Source organism: Panulirus ornatus, chromosome 21, assembly GCF_036320965.1.
Source record: "Panulirus ornatus isolate Po-2019 chromosome 21, ASM3632096v1, whole genome shotgun sequence".
Classification (NCBI taxonomy): domain Eukaryota; kingdom Metazoa; phylum Arthropoda; class Malacostraca; order Decapoda; family Palinuridae; genus Panulirus; species Panulirus ornatus.
This window is the reverse complement of record NC_092244.1, coordinates 268,540-289,137: the sequence shown is the minus strand read 5'-3', so window position 1 is coordinate 289,137 and position 20,598 is coordinate 268,540. Positions and strand designations below refer to the sequence as shown.

At 40.1% G+C, this 20,598-nt stretch overlaps 1 protein-coding gene across 1 annotated transcript in view; it reads right to left on the bottom strand.

Moving 5' to 3' along the window:
* The window catches only part of LOC139756226 (uncharacterized), a 252,544-nt gene that overhangs the window by 29,150 nt on the left and 202,796 nt on the right, over positions 1–20,598 (bottom strand). The window contains exons 24-25 of the mRNA XM_071675383.1: positions 19,839–19,970; positions 4,570–4,697 (exon numbers count right to left, since the gene is read on the bottom strand). Of these exons, the coding sequence (XP_071531484.1) occupies positions 4,570–4,697; positions 19,839–19,970 (260 nt within the window). The remainder of the gene's footprint in view (positions 1–4,569; positions 4,698–19,838; positions 19,971–20,598) is intronic.

The following is a 20,598-nucleotide window of genomic DNA, read 5'->3' as shown; positions in this document are numbered from 1 at the left end:
GACAATAAATTATTATTCAGCTGAAGAATGTTTGGAAGTCGAGAACATTATCTTGGAAAGCAAAAATGGGTATGTTTGAAGGAATAGTGGTTCCAACAATGTTGTATGGTTGCGAGGCGTGGGCTATGGATAGAGTTGTGCGCAGGAGGGTGGATGTGCTGGAAATGAGATGTTTGAGGACAATATGTGGTGTGGGGTGGTTTGATCGAGTAAGTAATGTAAGGGTAAGAGGAAATAAAAAGAGTGTGGTTGAGAAAGCAGAAGAGGGTGTTTTGAAATGGTTTGGTCACATGGAGAGAATGAGTGAGGAAAGATTGACCAAGAGGATATATGTGTCAGAGGTGGAGGGAACGAGGAGAAGTGGGAGACCAAATTGGAGGTGGAAAGATGAAGTGAAAAAGATTTTGAGTGATCGGGGCCTGAACATGCAGGAGGGTGAAAGGCGTGCAAGGAATAGAGTGAATTGGAACGATGTGGTATACCGGGGTCGACATGCTGTCAATGGATTGAACCAGGGCATGTGAAGCGTCTGGGGTAAACCATGGAAAGTTCTGTGGGGCCTGGATGTGGAAAGGGAGCTGTGGTTTCGGTGCATTATTACATGACAGCTAGAGACTGAGTGTGAACGAATGGGGCCTTTGGTGTCTTTTCCTAGCGCTACCTCGCACACATGAGGGGGGAGGGGGTTGTTATTCCATGTGTGGTGAGGTGGCGATGGGAATGACTAAAGGCAGACAGTATGAATTATATACATGTGTATATATGTATATGTCTGTGTGTGTATATATATGTGTACATTGAGATGTATAGGTATGTATATTTGCGTGTGTGGACGTGTATGTATATACATGTGTATGTGGGCGGGTTGGGCCATTCTTTCGTCTGTTTCCTTGCGCTACCTCGCTAACGCGGGAGACAGCGACAAAGCAAAATAATAATAATAATAATAAAGGAAAATGACTAACAAAATAACATAAAAATGCTTGAAAATTACTTACAACTCAATGTGAAATGTGAGGTTGATGTTCACTGATGATTTTTGCCATTCTGGGCAAATATGTGACACAGTTTGAAATATGTGACAAATACGTGACAAATATGTGACACAGTTTGAAAAAAAAAATCATTATCTTCTCATGTACCCCTATGAACAATGCTGCACATCCCCAGGTGTACATGTACCCCAGTTTGGACAACATTGAGCTATACAGACACCTAGGGAGCCCTGATCAATTTCTATTTACTTCTCCTTTTGCTTATTTCTTTCACCTGAGATGGCCTCCATTGAGGCATGTTTCTCCTGAGCCCTGCCAGTCACTAAAAACAAAAAATTCATCATACATAAGGACACCACATCCTAATTGATTCACATAAGGATACTTATCCAAGGTAAGGTGGAGGACAAAAAAGTTGGATACCCATATCATCCAAAAATCTGAAAATTCTGAGGCAACCAGTTATGACTAACATGTCAGCTGATGGGATAAAGGCATCATTTCCAAGTGGTCACCCTGACTGGCAGGAGAGACCTGAAAGGAACTGTTGGCTGCAACTAATGAAAGGTGGTTAGTGAGGGGTGAAAGACTTACATCTCACCAGAAGATAGGGGGTTAGAATATTCTAACCTCCTGGAATCTTAAAAATTTCTTAAGCTTGTGGGACAGCCAAACCTGTAAAGAAACAGCTTTTATCAATTCTTTATGGATCTAGATAACAAAAACAAAAGTACTGGATAATTATATCTAAAAATAAAGTGCAACTAGTTTCCATAACTGGAGAGTTTAATGATACTTAAATTCTTCATTCAAGAAGCATCCTTATATGCTGTTTCCCTAATCGTATGCTAAAAAACACAATCTAAACAAGATTTATCTGTGTATGAAATGACTTCATCAACTTTTCATCTACTTTGCTTTTCTTATTTTAGGAAGAGTAAAATAAAAATGAAATAATATAAAACCCTTATAACTAGTGTCCACTTATTTTGACACCAACTATTTCCAGACTTTGAATCCCTCCTCAACTCTCATATCCTCTGATATATCTGATAACTAGTATGGCTTCTGTAAGGCAAGATTCACTGCTGATTTTCTTTCAATCTTACTATGTCTGGTCATCATCCCTGAAAGATTCTGGGGAATCCTATGAAACTGCCCCTGATATATCCAAAGCTTTTGACACGGTGTGGCATTGGGGTCTCATCTCGAAGCTCCAATCTTTGGTTTCCTTCCCTCACTTGCTCACTCATATCTAACTTCCTCTCTGGTCAATCTATCTTTGGTTGTTGATAGATCAGCCTCTCTCCCTTTCTCCATTATCAGTGGTGTCCCTCAAGGTTTTGTCCTATCTCCTACACTTTTTCTCCCCTTTATAAACAATTTTCTTCTTGTACAAATAACCAAATACTCTTAAATGGTGATGACTCAACACTGCATTACCCCACATCCTTTAATTCTGTTCCTTTTTCTCTTACTCTATGTGCAACTCATATTAACACAACTTTCTCAAAAAACTCAGACATGGAAAAGACATCTCAGTTGGGTAGACAATATCTGGTTAAGTTTAATGTCTCCAAGATCCACTTTCTGACCATCTCTCAATCAAAAATTCTTTACGACTTTCCTCTCTCCTTTGATGGTTATGTAACTCCACCTCTTGACTCCATGAACATACTTGGCACTAATTTAACAACTACACCATCTCGGGCACATCACATCATGGAAATAGCTAAGTCTGCCTCTAAGAAAATGGGAGTCCTGTTTAGATGTTTAAATTTCTTTTTTCTGAAAAACTGCGCTGTTTATACAAAGGACTGATCCATCCTTGTATGGAGTTCTGCTTTCACATCTGGAGCAGTTCTAGCTCTGCATCCTTAACTGACTAAGTCAAGTTGAAAGAGGTCTGACTCATCAACTCTCCCAAGCTATTCTCAAAACTTGCTCCACTTGCCCTTATGCTGCAAATATTGGTTCACTTTCCTCTCCCTAAAGGTATTACTTTGGTTTCTGATCCTAAGCACTGCCTCCATGAGTGCCCCCACCATTAACTAGACCATGCAATACTCAGCAAGCTACCACATCACATGATTACTGTGTGACTGTAGGCAACTCAAGGTTGGGCTGCTGTGGTAAATTGTCTCTTTCCCTACACTTCAAAGCTCTGGAATTCTCTACCCTCTCATGTATTTATCTATAACTATAACTTGGCACTTTTTAATAGATAGGTTTTTCACTTTTTCCATAATTCATACTTTTCATCATCTCTTCTTCCATCTATCTATATCTCTAATGCCTGTTTCCTTCTGGAACTCCCTTAAGGGGAAGGCCAAGGTGACAGTCTGCATAAACAGTCAACTCCAGTGCTGCTTCTTAGCCTTAAGTGCCTCATCCTTAACAGGTCACTCACTGGTGGAGGGTAAGTTTAGCACAGTGTTTGCAGAGGCTGCTATCCATAATTCATACTTTTCATCATCTCTTCTTCCATCTATCTATATCTCTAATGCCTGTTTCCTTCAGGAACTCCCTTCGGGGATTGCCAAGGTGACAGTCTGCATAAATAGTAAACTCCAGTGCCGCTTCTTAGCCTTAGTACCTCAACAGGTCACTGGTGGAGGACAAGTCTAGCACAGTGTTTGCAGAGACTCCTATCTAATTTTTCTACTCATTACTTCTATCTAATGCTCCTGCCCAATATTATGACCTACTACTTCTACGTAAAGTTTCTACCTAGTGCTCCCCTCAAAATAATCCTAACTACTACTTCTATCTATTGTTCCTACCATTTTGCCAAAAGGTATGACCAGCACATAGCACTCACTGGTCACCTTAGGAAAATCCAGATTTACTAAGAATGAGCTGTGTATCTAAGTGTTGTTAAGTGTTATATGTGACAAGAATAGATTGCATATTTGTGAACAGCATGCCAGTAGTCCATGTGAGGATGAGGCAGAAAGAAAAGACAGCTACTTAGGTCAGAAAAGCACAACTTAACAACCACTGATGTGCTGACTCACTACACAGCCATCTTTAACCCTCCCAATACCCAGGCTGGCACTACTGGTAATATACCTCCCTAGACATTGGCTGCCTACCAACTACTGCCTTTCACTAATCTCTTTATATTTCAACTAAGATCCAGCCTTGATATGGACTTCTGTCTGTGAGTAGAGCCTCTTAAAGAAAAGAAAAAATCATAAAGGTAAATACATAATGATTAGTCTAAACTGATGTGGTTTTTCTTAAATCTTCCTACTGAGGAATTTTCTTTAAACAATGAAATCAGTGAGCATTAGCCACTACTATTGCTCACTTGTATCATCATTGTACACTCATCCTAGTCACTATCTCTTCTTATAAGTCACATCTCTCAGCATAAAACTGTCATAAGGTAAACAAGATCTGCTCTTGTGTGAATATTCCAATATTCATGAATTATCTCATCTGTCCATAAAAATTTCATTACTGACTTTCTATCTGAGGATTTTATCTGAGATGGGAATTTTCATGGTATAACTAGGACATGCTTGTCTTTCAAAGAACTTTACAGCAAACATGAGAGATGAATACAAACCTCAAATGTTGGAAGGTCATCACAGTGACTGGCCCCAGAACATGTACGAAGACTTTCTAGACGATGATGAAGTTCTGCTAGCCGTTTATTAGAAAGTGTGAATGCAACATTCCGCAGCTGATGTGGATCTGAAAGTTTAGGAGCAATATGTATGCATGCTTAGGCATCAGCTATCTGAAACTATGTTTATGGCACAAAGATTATTTTTCATGACAAAATGAATTATCATATTTGTTATTGTATAAGCCACAGGAGTAAAAATATTTAGAAAAATCTTAGAAAGAATGATTAGCATGCTTAAACTGGGAATCATCCCTGCACAAGTTCAAACTACTGTACCCTGCTTGCACATCGTTTAGGTTTCTGTGAGCAAACAATCTTCACATCTCACTTTAATATAACTTAGAGAGCTGACACCTGAAAAATTAATAAAGGGAAGAGAAAAAGAAATTATATACATCATATAAGTAGGAAGAGAGTATTCCATCTCAGGAGATCTAATCAGATATAAATATCTCTCTAGAAGCATTTCCCTCACTGAACCACAGGCTTTTGATGGACAGACAAAAAAAATCAGGACATGTAAAGGGTATGCTGGTACCATCTGTCCCTCAGTTCATAAAAGTTTCCAATGATTCCTTAGTCAAATACCTTCTTTCAATCTAGGAGCAAAGGTAAAATGAAAATCTCTTTGGTAAAAGTCAAGAAATCTTTAAAAGACTAAGTGAAATTTCATATTGTGTCCCTTTTTTGAGAGTGAACTGATGACCCATGGGGGAGAAATAGCTTTGTTATCTGTCCAACATAATAATTTTCAGTATTTTAGAGAGTGTTGTGGCAATATCCATGAACCTCAAACTCTCACCTTCAGAAAGGCCCTTGGTTCTGTTCTTCAAAAGAGGGATAAGGATAGAATTCTGTAATCTCCTGGAAATGAAACTGAACAATGCACCACGTTGTAAGGTCAATGCTGTAACTCCCCAGCCTAAGGAAGCCAGTGGTGTTGGGAAAGCATTCTGAGTTCCTAGCTTGAGAGGAACCAATGGTATAAGGACAGCATTCTGACACCCCAGAAGAGGGAGGCCAATGGTGCATAAACAGTTCTCTAATTCCCCATACTGAAAGATCAACTGAAGTACAGACTACATTCTGATTGTCTAGCTACTATAAGAGACATGATGCAGAGATAGTATGGTTCTCTCATTCCTCACCTCATGAAGATTACTTTAAACAGAATACTGTGCAGGGCCACTTGTTTTCTATAATTATGGGGGCCCCTCAACAAACTCTATTGTTCTATTCTCTACCTCAAGAGGGTCAATAACTAGACATTATCATGCCTGGACAGCAACTTTGACTCCCTAGCCATAGGAAATCAGGTTAATCTTTTGACTTAGTAGAGGTGGTCAGGTGCTACAGGCTCTTGTGTTAAGCAAAAGGTTGATAATTTTGTCATACCAGGCCCTTGGACGACATGACTTCTCAGCTAGTTGGGCACTACTATTCTCAATGGTGGCAAGACTGACAGAAGTCTCCTTTCTTTTTGATATAAAGAATGGTAGCTTCAGAAAATACCTAACTTATCAGCAGGTACTTTAAAACAGTAGTGAAACTTACTATTAGACCTTAGACCTTGTATTACTATAAATACAGCACTTGAGTACATCAGGATCACTGCATTGAGTCTTACAAATAAAAGTTCTGAACTCTTGAAAAGCAATTTCTCCCTACAAAAGAGGCCACTGAGCAAAGGAGATAGTCCCACTCTCTTTTGCAACTACAAAGCACCATCCTATGCTCTTTTGTGGACAAACATACCTTCTAATCCTAAGGACAGGATCACTTCATGGAGAGACAAACACAACTCTTTTCCCCCCAAACCAAATAACACTGCAAGAAATAAAAGGGAGTAAAATTGGGTGGAGGGTTGGAAAGGATAACAGAAAGTTTGTTCAATGTCTTCCTCTTCAAGAAGAATCAGTCCTTCATGAGTTAATATCTTTTCTTCCTTGCAGGAGTCAGTCAACGAGCACAGGAGAAAGAAACACAGCCAGTGGGAAATTCTTGAGTTTGATGGGGAGAAGAAGCAGTGAGCACAGGATTAGGAAGAAGTTTCAGGGAGACCCCCATGTGCCACACAGGTAGTTTCGTAAAGATACTGACTCAGGTAAAAGTGGACAAAGGTGCTGAATGAGCTCCAAAGCTCTCTGTAAAACTGTCTCCAGCAAAAAGGTTCCTCAGAAAGGGTAGAATGAAAGCCACCTTTCTAACATCACAGATAAAGGTGTTTGGGGCAGGCTGAGACTTTAAGGTAAGTATGTGATATAAGGAGCAAAATTAACCCTTTATTTGTGCACTCTTTCTGAAACTTGACTACCCCTTGCACCATAAAAATCAATCCTTTACAAAATATCTTATGCATCATATATCTTTTAAGAAAATACCCCCAAAAGTAGTATATTTTCCTCTATATTAATGTGGTAGGGAGTTGAAATGATGAGAGAAGGCCTTTGTAGAGGCAAATATCATCATTATCTACGTACATAAATGATGATTGTGAGTTTTCTCTTTGTGTGATTTCATTCTACATATACTCCTACACAAATTACATACTTTATGGCTTTTCACAAAGAATGATTTCATATTCTCATATGCATTATTTATATATTTCACTTTTTTTTCCCTTTTTAATATGTTTGCCATTAAAGTGAATATAGAGATGAATATGAAAGGGAAAAAGAAGAGACAGGGAAAAGTATTTACAAACTAAGGAGGAAGTGAAAAACTTGTCTTTTGAAATATGCCAAGTCATAGTTACTGGGAAAGACATGAGAAGTTAGAGTTCCAAAGCTTCAAAGAGTAGGAAAAGAAACAGTTATGAAAATGGCCCATCCTTGAGTTGCAAACAGCCGCACAGTAATCATGGTTCAACTGAGGTCATTCAGGCATGGGATCAGGTGTATTGGGCTTGCGAAAACTCTTCTTCCTCTAACTCCCATTCAGCATTTATTACTGCCCATAATCACTGCAAGCACATTATTCATGAGTCAAAACATTCCTTCATTCAAAGGAAGTGCAATATCCTTCCCTTGTCATCCACAGATAAGTCTTTCCTGGTCTTTAGCAAAGGGCATCTCCAACAACTTCTGTTGCTTTACCCTTCCTTCACTTTTCTGTTCCGTTTACAAAATCCCATCTGTGTCTCCTGCCTTTGGTGAGAAGAAGGCAATTACTCCTGAGATGAAATTTAAGATAATTGCCCTGCATGAAGGCGGCAAGCCAGTAATGGCCATTGCATGTGAATTACAACTTTCACAATCGATGGTCTCGACCATCTTAAAGGATAAGAAGCCAATCAGTGATGCAGTGAAATCTTCAGCATCGAGTAAATCCCGTCATCATGAAGAACAGAGCTGGGCCAATTGATGATATGGAAAAATTAGTGGTGATGTGGATGAAAGACTAGATACAGAAGTGCATACTGCTGAGCCTACTGATGATCCAGGATAAGGCAGGAAGTCTTTTCCATACACTAAAATGGCATGCCGATGATCCTACATATACGCAAATGTTTACAGCAAGTCTCCAGTGCTTCAAAAGGCATCATAAATTTCATGATGTAAAGGTAAGCGGTGAGGCAGTAAGTGCTGATAATGAAGGTGCCGAAGCTTTTAAGGAAGAGAGAGCTGCATAGGGTAATTGTGGATGAGAAATGTACGTGTTCTGAGAACGTTTAAGGCAGGCTAGGCTGAGCTATGATGTTTGGCAGTTTAGATGTACAGTATTAAATGTATTTTTGACTTACGATGGGTTTATCAGAGCATAACCCCATCATAAGTTGGGGAGCATCTGTATCAGTATTACTTTGATTTTTGCTCCTGAGAGCTGGCTGCTTGCATCTCCACCACTAGCTAGACCACACAATACTGATCTAGCTGCTGAATCACATGATTAGTGTGTGGCTGTCTGCAACTCAAGGGTGGGACATTTTTTTGATGCCTGTTTCTCTCCCTACCCCTTGAAGCTTTGTAAATCTCTACCTTCTCATTTCTTTCCCAATAACTATGATCTAGCACATTTCAAAAGACAGGTTTTTCCATTCCTCCAAAATTTGTATATACTTCCCCTTGTCTTTTCTTTTTTTCCTTTCACAATTCTCTTTCGTCTGTTTCCTTGCGCTACCTCGCTAATGCGGGAGACAGCAACAAAGCAAAATAAAAAACAATTCTCTCTATATTTCATAAAAGGTCCAGCCTTGATGAGGACTTTTGTCCATAACTGGACCCTAATAAAGATATATATATATATATATATATATATATATATATATATATATATATATATATATATATATATATATATTCTTAATACCTTCCACAGAGCATCTCTATCAACTCTATCATATGCCTTCTCCAGATCCATAAATGCTACATACAAATCCATTTGCTTTTCTAAGTATTTCTCACATACATTCTTCAAAGCAAACACCTGATCCACACATCCTCTACCACTTCTGAAACCACACTGCTCTTCCCCAATCTGATGCTCTGTACATGCCTTCACCCTCTCAATCAATACCCTCCCATATAATTTACCAGGAATACTCAACAAACTTATACCTCTGTAATTTGAGCACTCACTCTTATCCCCTTTGCCTTTGTACAATGGCACTATGCACACATTCCGCCAATCCTCAGGCACCTCACCATGAGTCATACATACATTAAATAACCTTACCAACCAGTCAACAATACAGTCACCCCCTTTTTTAATAAATTCCACTGCAATACCATCCAAACCTGCTGCCTTACCGGCTTTCATCTTCCGCAAAGCTTTCACTACCTCTTCTCTGTTTACCAAATCATTTTCCCTAACCCTCTCACTTTGCACACCACCTCGACCAAAACACCCTATATCTGCCACTCTTTCATCAAACACATTCAACAAACCTTCAAAATACTCACTCCATCTCCTTCTCACATCACCACTACTTGTTATCACCTCCCCATTTGCGCCCTTCACTGAAGTTCCCATTTGCTCCCTTGTCTTACGCACTTTATTTACCTCCTTCCAGAACATCTTTTTATTCTCCCTAAAACTTAATGATACTCTCTCACCCCAACTCTCATTTGCCCTTTTTTTTCACCTCTTGCACCTTTCTCTTGACCTGCCTCTTTCTTTTATACATCTCCCACTCAATTTCATTTCTTCCCTGCAAAAATCGTCCAAATGCCTCTCTCTTCTCTTTCACTAATACTCTTACTTCTTCATCCCACCACTCACTACCCTTTTTAATCAACCCACCTCCCACTCTTCTCTTGCCACAAGCATCTTTTGTGCAATCCATCACTGATTCCCTAAATACATCCCATTCCTCCCCCACTCCCCTTACTTCCATTGTTCTCACCTTTTTCCATTCTGTACTCAGTCTCTCCTGGTACTTCCTCACACAGATCTCCTTCTCAAGCTCACTTACTCTCACCACCCTCTTCACCCCAACATTCACTCTTCTTTTCTGAAAACCCATACAAATCTTCACCTTAGCCTCCACCAGATAATGATCAGACATCCCTCCAGTTGCACCTCTCAGCACATTAACATCCAAAAGTCTCTCTTTCGCACGCCTGTCAATTAACACGTAATCCAATAACGCTCTCTGGCCATCTCTCCTACTTACATAAGTATACTTATGTATATCTCGCTTTTTAAACCAGGTATTCCCAATCATCAGTCCTTTTTCAGCACATAAATCTACAAGCTCTTCACCATTTCCATTTACAACACTGAATATATGGTGTGGGAGGAAAGTTGTTAGAAGCAGTGAAAAGTTTTTATCGAGGATGTAAGGCATGTGTACGTGTAGGAAGAGAGGAAAGTGATTGGTTTTCAGTGAATGTAGGTTTGCGGCAGGGGTGTGTGATGTCTCCATGGTTGTTTAATTTGTTTATGGATGGGGTTGTTAGGGAGGTAAATCCAAGAGTTTTGGAAAGAGGGGCAAGTATGAAGTCTGTTGGGGATGAGAGAGCTTGGGAAGTGAGTCAGTTGTTGTTCGCTGATGATACAGCGCTGGTGGCTGATTCATGTGAGAAACTGCAGAAGCTGGTGACTGAGTTTGGTAAAGTGTGTGGAGGAAGAAAGTTAAGAGTAAATGTGAATAAGAGCAAGGTTATTAGGTACAGTAGGGTTGAGGGTCAAGTCAATTGGGAGGTGAGTTTGAATGGAGAAAAACTGGAGGAAGTGAAGTGTTTTAGATATCTGGGAGTGGATCTGGCAGTGGATGGAACCATGGAAGCGGAAGTGGATCATAGGGTGGGGGAGGGGGCGAAAATTCTGGGGGCCTTGAAGAATGTGTGGAAGTCGAGAACATTATCTCGGAAAGCAAAAATGGGTATGTTTGAAGGAATAGTGGTTCCAACAATGTTGTATGGTTGCGAGGCGTGGGTTATGGATAGAGTTGTGCGCAGGAGGATGGATGTGCTGGAAATGAGATGTTTGAGGACAATGTGTGGTGTGAGGTGGTTTGATCGAGTGAGTAACGTAAGGGTAAGAGAGATGTGTGGAAATAAAAAGAGCGTGGTTGAGAGAGCAGAAGAGGGTGTTTTGAAGTGGTTTGGGCACATGGAGAGGATGAGTGAGGAAAGATTGACCAAGAGGATATATGTGTCGGAGGTGGAGGGAACAAGAAGAGGGAGACCAAATTGGAGGTGGAAAGATGGAGTGAAAAAGATTTTGTGTGATCGGGGCCTGAACATGCAGGAGGGTGAAAGGAGGGCAAGGAATAGAGTGAATTGGAGCGATGTGGTATACCGGGGTTGACGTGCTGTCAGTGGATTGAATCAAGGCATGTGAAGCGTCTGGGGTAAGCCATGGAAAGCTGTGTAAGTATGTATATTTGCGTGTGTGGACGTATGTATATACATGTGTATGGGGGGGGGTTGGGCCATTTCTTTCGTCTGTTTCCTTGCGCTACCTCGCAAACGCGGGAGACAGCGACAAAGTATAAAAAAAAATATATATATATATATATATATATATATATATATATATATATATATATATATATATATATATATATATATATATATATTTCTTTTCAAACTATTCGCCATTTCCCGCGTTAGCGAGGTAGCGTTAAGAACAAGAGAACTGGGCCTTTGAGGGAATATCCTCACCTGGCCCCCTTCTCTGTTCCTTCTTTTGGAAAAAAAAAAAAAAAAAAAAAAAAAAAATACTTCCCACGTATTCCCTGCGTGTCATAGAAGGCAACTAAAAGGGAAAGGAGCGGGGGGGCTGGAAACCCTCCCCTCTCGTTTTTTTTTTTAATTTTCCAAAAGAAGGAACAGAGAAGGGGGCCAGGTGAGGATATTCCCTCAAAGGCCCAGTCCTTTGTTCTTAACGCTACCTCGCTATCGCGGGAAATGGTGAATAGTATGAAAGAAAAGAAAGAATATATATATATATATATATATATATATATATATATATATATATATATATATATATATCCCTGGGGATAGGGGAGAAAGAATACTTCTCACATATTCCCTGCGTGTCGTAGAAGGCAACTAAAAGGGAAGGGAGCGGGGGGCTGGAAATCCTCCCCTCTCGTTTTTTTTTTCCAAACGAAGGAACAGAGAAGAGGGCCAGGTGAGGATATTCCCTCAAAGGCCCAGTCCTCTGTTCTTAACGCTACCTCGCTATCGCGGGAAATAGCGAATAGTATGAAAAATATATATATATATATATATATATATATATATATATATATATATATATATATATATATATATATATATATATATATCTATTTATTGTTTATTTATTTTGCTTTGTCGCTGTCTCCCGCGTTAGCAAGGTAGCGCAAGGAAACAGACAAAAGAATGGCCCAACCCACCCACATACACATGTATATACATATACGTCCACACATGCAAATATACATACCTATACATCTCAACATATACATATATATATACACACAGACATATACATATATACACATGTACATAATTCATAGTCTGCCTTTATTCATTCCCATCGCCACCTCGCCACACATGAAATAACAACCCCTTCCCCCCTCATGTGTGCAAGGTAGCACTAGAAAAAGACAAGAAAGGCCACATTTGTTCACACTCAGTCTCTAGCCGTCAAGTAATAATGCACCGAAATCACAGCTCCCTTTCCACATCCAGGCCCCACAGAACATTCCATGGTTTACCCCAGACGCTTCACATGCCCTGGTCCAATCCATTGACAGCACGTCGACCCCGGTATACCACATCGTTCCAATTCACTCTATTCCTTGCATGCCTTTAACCCTCCTGCATGTTCAGGCCCCAATCACTCAAAATCTTTTTCACTCCATCTTTCCACCTCCAATTTGGTCTCCCACTTCTCCTCATTGCCTCCACCTCTGACGCATATATCCTCTTGGTCAATCTTTGCTCACTCATTCTCTCCATGTGACCAAACCATTTCAAAACACCCTCTTCTGCTCTCTCAACCACACTCTTTTTATTTCCACACATCTCTCTTACCCTTACATTATTTACTCGATCAAACCAGCTCACACCACATATTGTCATCAAACATCTCATTTCCAGCACAACCACCTTCCTGCGCACAATTCTATCCATAGCCCACGCCTCGCAACCATATAACATTGTTGGAACCACTATTCCTTCAAACATACCCATTTTTGCTTTCCGAGATAATGTTCTCGACTTCCACACATTCTTTAACGCTCCCAGAATTTTTGCCCCCTCCCCCACCCTATGATTCACTTCCGCTTCCATGGTTCCATCCGCTGCCAAATCCACTCCCAGATATCTAAAACATTTCACTTCCTCCAGTTTTTCTCCATTCAAACTTACCTCCCAATTGACTTGACCCTCAACCCTACTGTACCTAATAACCTTGCTCTTGATCACATTTACTCTCAACTTTCTTCTTTCACACACTTTACCAAACTCAGTCACCAGCTTCTGCAGTTTCTCACATGAATCAGCCACCAGCGCTGTATCATCAGCGAACAACAACTGACTCACTTCCCAAGCTCTCTCATCCAGAACAGACTGCATACTTGCCCCTCTTTCCAAAACTCTTGCATTCACCTCCCTAACAACCCCATCCATAAACAAATTAAAGAACCATGGAGACATTACACACCCCTGCCGCAAACTTACATTCACTGAGAACCAATCACTTTCCTCTCTTCCTACACGTACACATGCCTTACATCCTAGATAAAAACTTTTCACTGCTTCTAACAACTTGCCTCCCACACCATATATTCTTAATATATATATATATATATATATATATATATATATATATAGAGAGAGAGAGAGAGAGAGAGAGAGAGAGAGAGAGAGAGTCAGAGAGAGAGACAGAGAGAGAGAGGGAGAGAGGGAGAGGGAGAGAGGGAGAGAGAGAGAGAGAGAGTGTGTGTGTGTGTGTGTGATGGTAGGGGATCTTTCTGTTTCTCTTAAGTGTTTCCCCACACACATTTTTTAGAGCACACACCTGATCCACTCACCCTCTACCACTTTTGAAGCAATATAGTTCCTCCCCAATCTGAAACTTGCATATCCCACCACTCTCTCAATCACTACTGTCCCATATGATTTACCAGGTACACTCAACAAGTTATACCTATGTAATTTGAAGAATCACTTTTGTTCCCTTTGGCTTTACCCAATAGCACTACACAGGTATTCTGTCAATCCTCAGGCACCACACCATAAGCCACAAATAGTACTAAATAACCAGTCAACAACAAAATAACCTCCTTTCTTAAGGAATTCAACTGCCATCCCATTCATTCATGCAAATGTTGGACCATGACACATGGTTGAAAGAAATGAATTATTTCAAATACCCTGTGCTGAGAACACTGAACTACCACCAGATTGGTTAACTAAGAAGACAGCATCATCTCAATCTTTAATTGATGTTCGTTAACAAGCCTTTTTGTAATAATTTTGTTCATCCACAATGTCCCATAAAAAAGGACTACTGTAAGATTGCTGTATTTGCTATTCTTTTATATTTAGTTTCAAAGTGTGTAATTAAGCATTTCAGCTTTCCTAATTAAAAATGAAATTTACAAAACAGTTCTCTGCACTTCAGATGGTTTCAGGTATACTTCAAGCCAAGTGAGTGGAGCTAATCAATGCATGATCATTAATATTAGAATTAACAAATGCTATGCAGTGATTTTATAAGCAAGATTTCAGAAAAAACTTTAACAATAGGTATAAATGTGTGGCGAGGTGGCGATGGGAATGAATAAAGGCAGACAGTGTGAATTGCGTGCATGGGTATATATGTATGTGTCTGTGTGTGTATATATATGTGTACACTGAAATGTATAGGTATGTATATTTGCGTGTGTGGACGTGTATGTATATACATGTGTATGGGGGTGGGTTGGGCCATTTCTTTCGTCTGTTTCCTTGCCCTACCTCGCAAACGCGGGAGACAGCGACAAAGCAAAATAAATAAAAAATAAAATAAATGTTGGGCTATAGGCAAGCCTGCATTTAATATGCCTGGCAATTACGATGAGGTTGCAAATTATTCTAGCCTTCTTGGTATATTTCTCTGATTCTCTGAAACTGTAGTTCCTTTTTCTTCAAATTTTCTATGTTTTCCAAGCAAGAAATTTTTCTCTTAATCTTTGCTGTTTTCTTATTATCATAGGAGCTCTTTATCTAGAGGATGAGAATGTTTTAGAAATAACTAACATGGAGCTATAACATGGTACAGGCATCACATGTGAATGAACAAGGATGCATATGAAAATCTTAAAACTTTAATATTGTTAACTTTTTTTTTTTATTATTCTTTATTATACTTTGTCGCTGTCTCCCGCGTTTGCGAGGTAGCGCAAGGAAACAGACAAAAGAAATGGCCCAACTTATGATTTTAATTTTACAGGAGAAACTGACGCATTCAGCAATGACCAAAATCAACTGACACATGTTTGTCCCAAAGCCCAAATTTTCAAATTTTTTTTCTTATAGATATATTTGCATTACCCTTTCTAATCAACCCACCTCCCACTCTTCTCATGCCACAAGCATCTTTTGCGCAATCCATCACTGATTCCCTAAATACATCCCATTCCTCCCCCACTCCCCTTGCTTCCATTGTTCTCACCTTTTTCCATTCTGTACTCAGTCTCTCCTGGTACTTCCTCATACAGGTCTCCTTCTCAAGCTCACTTACTCTCACCACCCTCTTCACCCCAACATTCACTCTTCTTTTCTGAAAACCCATACAAATCTTCACCTTAGCCTCCACCAGATAATGATCAGACATCCCTCCAGTTGCACCTCTCAGCACATTAACATCCAAAAGTCTCTCTTTCGCACGCCTGTCAATTAACACGTAATCCAATAACGCTCTCTGGCCATCTCTCCTACTTACATAAGTATACTTATGTATATCTCGCTTTTTAAACCAGGTATTCCCAATCATCATAGTGAGTGGTGGGATGAAGAAGTAAGAGTATTAGTGAAAGAGAAGAGAGAGGCATTTGGACGATTTTTGCAGGGAAAAAATGCAATTGAGTGGGAGATGTATAAAAGAAAGAGACAGGAGGTCAAGAGAAAGGTGCAAGAGGTGAAAAAAAGGGCAAATGAGAGTTGGGGTGAGAGAGTATCATTAAATTTTAGGGAGAATAAAAAGATGTTCTGGAAGGAGGTAAATAAAGTGCGTAAGACAAGGGAGCAAATGGGAACTTCAGTGAAGGGCGCAAATGGGGAGGTGATAACAAGTAGTGGTGATGTGAGAGGGAGATGGAGTGAGTATTTTGAAGGTTTGTTGAATGTGTTTGATGATAGAGTGGCAGATATAGGGTGTTTTGGTCGAGGTGGTGTGCAAAGTGAGAGGGTTAGGGAAAATGATTTGGTAAGCAGAGAAGAGGTAGTGAAAGCTTTGCGGAAGATGAAAGCCGGTAAGGCAGCAGGTTTGGATGGTATTGCAGTGGAATTTATTAAAAAAGGGGGTGACTGTATTGTTGACTGGTTGGTAAGGTTATTTAATGTATGTATGACTCATGGTGAGGTTCCTGAGGATTGGCGGAATGCGTGCATAGTGCCATTGTACAAAGGCAAAGGGGATAAGAGTGAGTGCTCAAATTACAGAGGTATAAGTTTGTTGAGTATTCCTGGTAAATTATATGGGAGGGTATTGATTGAGAGGGTGAAGGCATGTACAGAGCATCAGATTGGGGAAGAGCAGTGTGGTTTCAGAAGTGGTAGAGGATGTGTGGATCAGGTGTTTGCTTTGAAGAATGTATGCGAGAAATACTTAGAAAAGCAAATGGATTTGTATGTAGCATTTATGGATCTGGAGAAGGCATATGATAGAGTTGATAGAGATGCTCTGTGGAAGGTATTAAGAATATATGGTGTGGGAGGAAAGTTGTTAGAAGCAGTGAAAAGTTTTTATCGAGGATGTAAGGCATGTGTACGTGTAGGAAGAGAGGAAAGTGATTGGTTCTCAGTGAATGTAGGTTTGCGGCAGGGGTGTGTGATGTCTCCATGGTTGTTTAATTTGTTTATGGATGGGGTTGTTAGGGAGGTAAATCCAAGAGTTTTGGAAAGAGGGGCAAGTATGAAGTCTGTTGGGGATGAGAGAGCTTGGGAAGTGAGTCAGTTGTTGTTCGCTGATGATACAGCGCTGGTGGCTGATTCATGTGAGAAACTGCAGAAGCTGGTGACTGAGTTTGGTAAAGTGTGTGGAAGAAGAAAGTTAAGAGTAAATGTGAATAAGAGCAAGGTTATTAGGTACAGTAGGGTTGAGGGTCAAGTAAATTGGGAGGTGAGTTTGAATGGAGAGGGACTGGAGGAAGTGAAGTGTTTTAGATATCTGGGAGTGGATCTGGCAGCAGATGGAACCATGGAAGCGGAAGTGGATCATAGGGTGGGGGAGGGGGCGAAAATTCTGGGGGCCTTGAAGAATGTGTGGAAGTCGAGAACATTATCTCGGAAAGCAAAAATGGGTATGTTTGAAGGAATAGTGGTTCCAACAATGTTGTATGGTTGCGAGGCGTGGGCTATGGATAGAGTTGTGCGCAGGAGGATGGATGTGCTGGAAATGAGATGTTTGAGGACAATGTGTGGTGTGAGGTGGTCTGATCGAGTGAGTAACGTAAGGGTAAGAGAGATGTGTGGAAATAAAAAGAGTGTGGTTGAGAGAGCAGAAGAGGGTGTTTTGAAGTGGTTTGGGCACATGGAGAGAATGAGTGAGGAAAGATTGACCAAGAGGATATATGTGTCGGAGGTGGAGGGAACGAGGAGAAGAGGGAGACCAAATTGGAGGTGGAAAGATGGAGTGAAAAAGATTTTGTGTGATCGGGGCCTGAACATGCAGGAGGGTGAAAGGAGGGCAAGGAATAGAGTGAATTGGAGCGATGTGGTATACCGGGGTTGACGTGCTGTCAGTGGATTGAATCAGGGCATGTGAAGCGTCTGGGGTAAACCATGGAAAGCTGTGTAGGTATGTATATTTGCGTGTGTGGACGTATGTATATACATGTGTATGGGGGGGGGGGTTGGGCCATTTCTTTCGTCTGTTTCCTTGCGCTACCTCGCAAACGCGGGAGACAGCGACAAAGTATAAAAAAAAAAAAAAAAAATATTTGCATTAATGCATTTAATAATTCCTTACAAAGGAAGTAACAATACACATACTGTACTATGCATAAAACTGAAAAAATAAGATTACTCACATATCTTCATGCTGCCTGGTGATGTTAGCATCTGTTGAGGCTCAGATGTCACAAATGTTCAATGGTTTTTAGAAGTTTCCAAGAGACAGTGTGGAAAGGTAGTGTTTCAGGTTTATCTGCATATGCTGAGTAAAGGTCTGCATAGAAACAAGCAAAACTGCTACATGGCTGAGGTACATAACATTTAGAGGGGGCTGCTGGAGGGGGAGGTGCCATTAAATATATACATTTATGAGAGTATGGTAAGATGAACCAGCTGGGGGCTAGATTGTGTAGTTACAGAGTGTAAGGATTTAAGGTGGAAAAACAAATTCAAAATATTTGGAGAAAGGTCACAGGGGTCAGGAATACAAGTGGGATGGAAGAAAATTTGCTCCATATCTCTGAGAATGGAGAACATGAGGGCCTCAATTCCCCTACAATCCATACTAAAGGAATTCAACCATTTTCAATGGTAAAAGTTGAAATTAAGTAAGCAGAGGATCTCAGCTTGTGGGCAAAGGAAGACGTAGTCTCATGGCATGGGTTTCAATATTCGAAGAAAGATATAAAATTTGTAGAATTAGAAGAGCACTAGGTGAAAGAAAGGAAAAGTGTGGTAGTTGGGAGACAGACCTTGAGCTCGAAAACATCAAAGTTTGGGGACTCGAGGTCCTTGAGGCATGTGTATGTTGATCCTGGAATAAGCATAGACACCACCTTTGAACCAGAATCATGAATGGAGACTATGGTTGTATTCGAAAAAGGGGCTTGTGACAACATCGTTAGCCAACTGGGTCTTAGAAAAAATTAAGATGATAGGAGAGGTATTGTACCAATGAGAGGTTACTCAAGAGACCGTGAATGTTGGTAAAGTGAATACAAAAAAGAGGCAGGTCTATCAGAGAGGGAAAGACTATTCACAACAGCTTATCTTGTCTGACTGGAAACAATGACTAACTCCAGGAGAAAAAGAGTATAAGCATCCAGTGGATCCTACCATCTATGGCTGTGTAAGGACATCACTAACTCATAAGGTAAACTATGAGGAGATACTTGTACTACTTAATGTACATATCTACTTGTGCAGTCTTAATGAACCTCTCTGCTCAGTTCTGAGACACTAAATGAACCTACCTGCTTGTAGAGTCCTGAGACAAGGAACTTGCTCAGTTCTGAAACACTTAATGAACTTTCCTGTTTGTGTGGTTCTGAGAAACTTAATGAACTTCCCTACTTGTGCAGTCCTGAGAACACTCAATGAACCTGCCTGTTCAGTTCTGGGACACTTAATGGACCTACCTGCTCAGTTCTGAGACACTTAATATACCTAACTGCTTGTGCAGTTCTCAGGCACTTATTGAACCTACCTGCTCTGTCCTGAGACATTTAATGAGCCTCCCTGCATGTGCAATCCTGAGACACTTAACCTACCTGCTTAGTTCTGAGATAATTAAAGACCTTACCTGCTTGGTGAGTCCTGAGGGATTTAATGAACTTATCTGCTCAGTTCTAAGATAAATGTCAGCTTGGTGGAGTTGCCACTTACCAATGTTAAGGTCATAGTAGGTGACGAGGCCAGTGATAAACTCACAGTATAGGAAGTTATGAGTCTGGTTGATGGTGCGCACACACCAGTAAGTGTTATTTATGGCATTCATACAAAAACAGAACTTTCCATCTGAAAAACAGAGCAACATATGAAAACTTTTCAGCTGCTTAAAAACTACAGGAAATATACAAAATTCTTCATCACCCATCAGGTAGGTACTGCTGCTAAATCTCTTCCATCTATTTATCTATACACTATCATCACTCCATTCCCAACTAAAGTGGGTAGCTCAGGTATAAACATCCTCCAAATACCACACATACACATCAACATGGACTTCCATGCTGACAAAAGTGCTTACTTTTTCTCTTTAAACACTATGTTGATTTGTCTAGTGTCACTTTTCATTTACACTACCTACATACACAAAATGCTTCCATTACATCCAGTCCTCTATCATCTTTATCTGACACATCCCAAGTCCAAATCTATTCTTTCATAACACCTATCCATTTATTCCTCAATCTGCCTTTATTCCTTATACCTCCTACTGTAATGCTACATATATCTCCAACAAAAACCTATTACTAATTTTTCATACATGTTTGCTGTTTCCCATGCAACAAAGAAGGGCCAACAACAGATGAAGATATGGCTCCATTCTCTCAAATTCACTCACAATATACTATCACATTCACTTAAATTTACTACTGTTCATGTTTTTAAACTACTTTACTATTTTCCTTACATCGTTTGC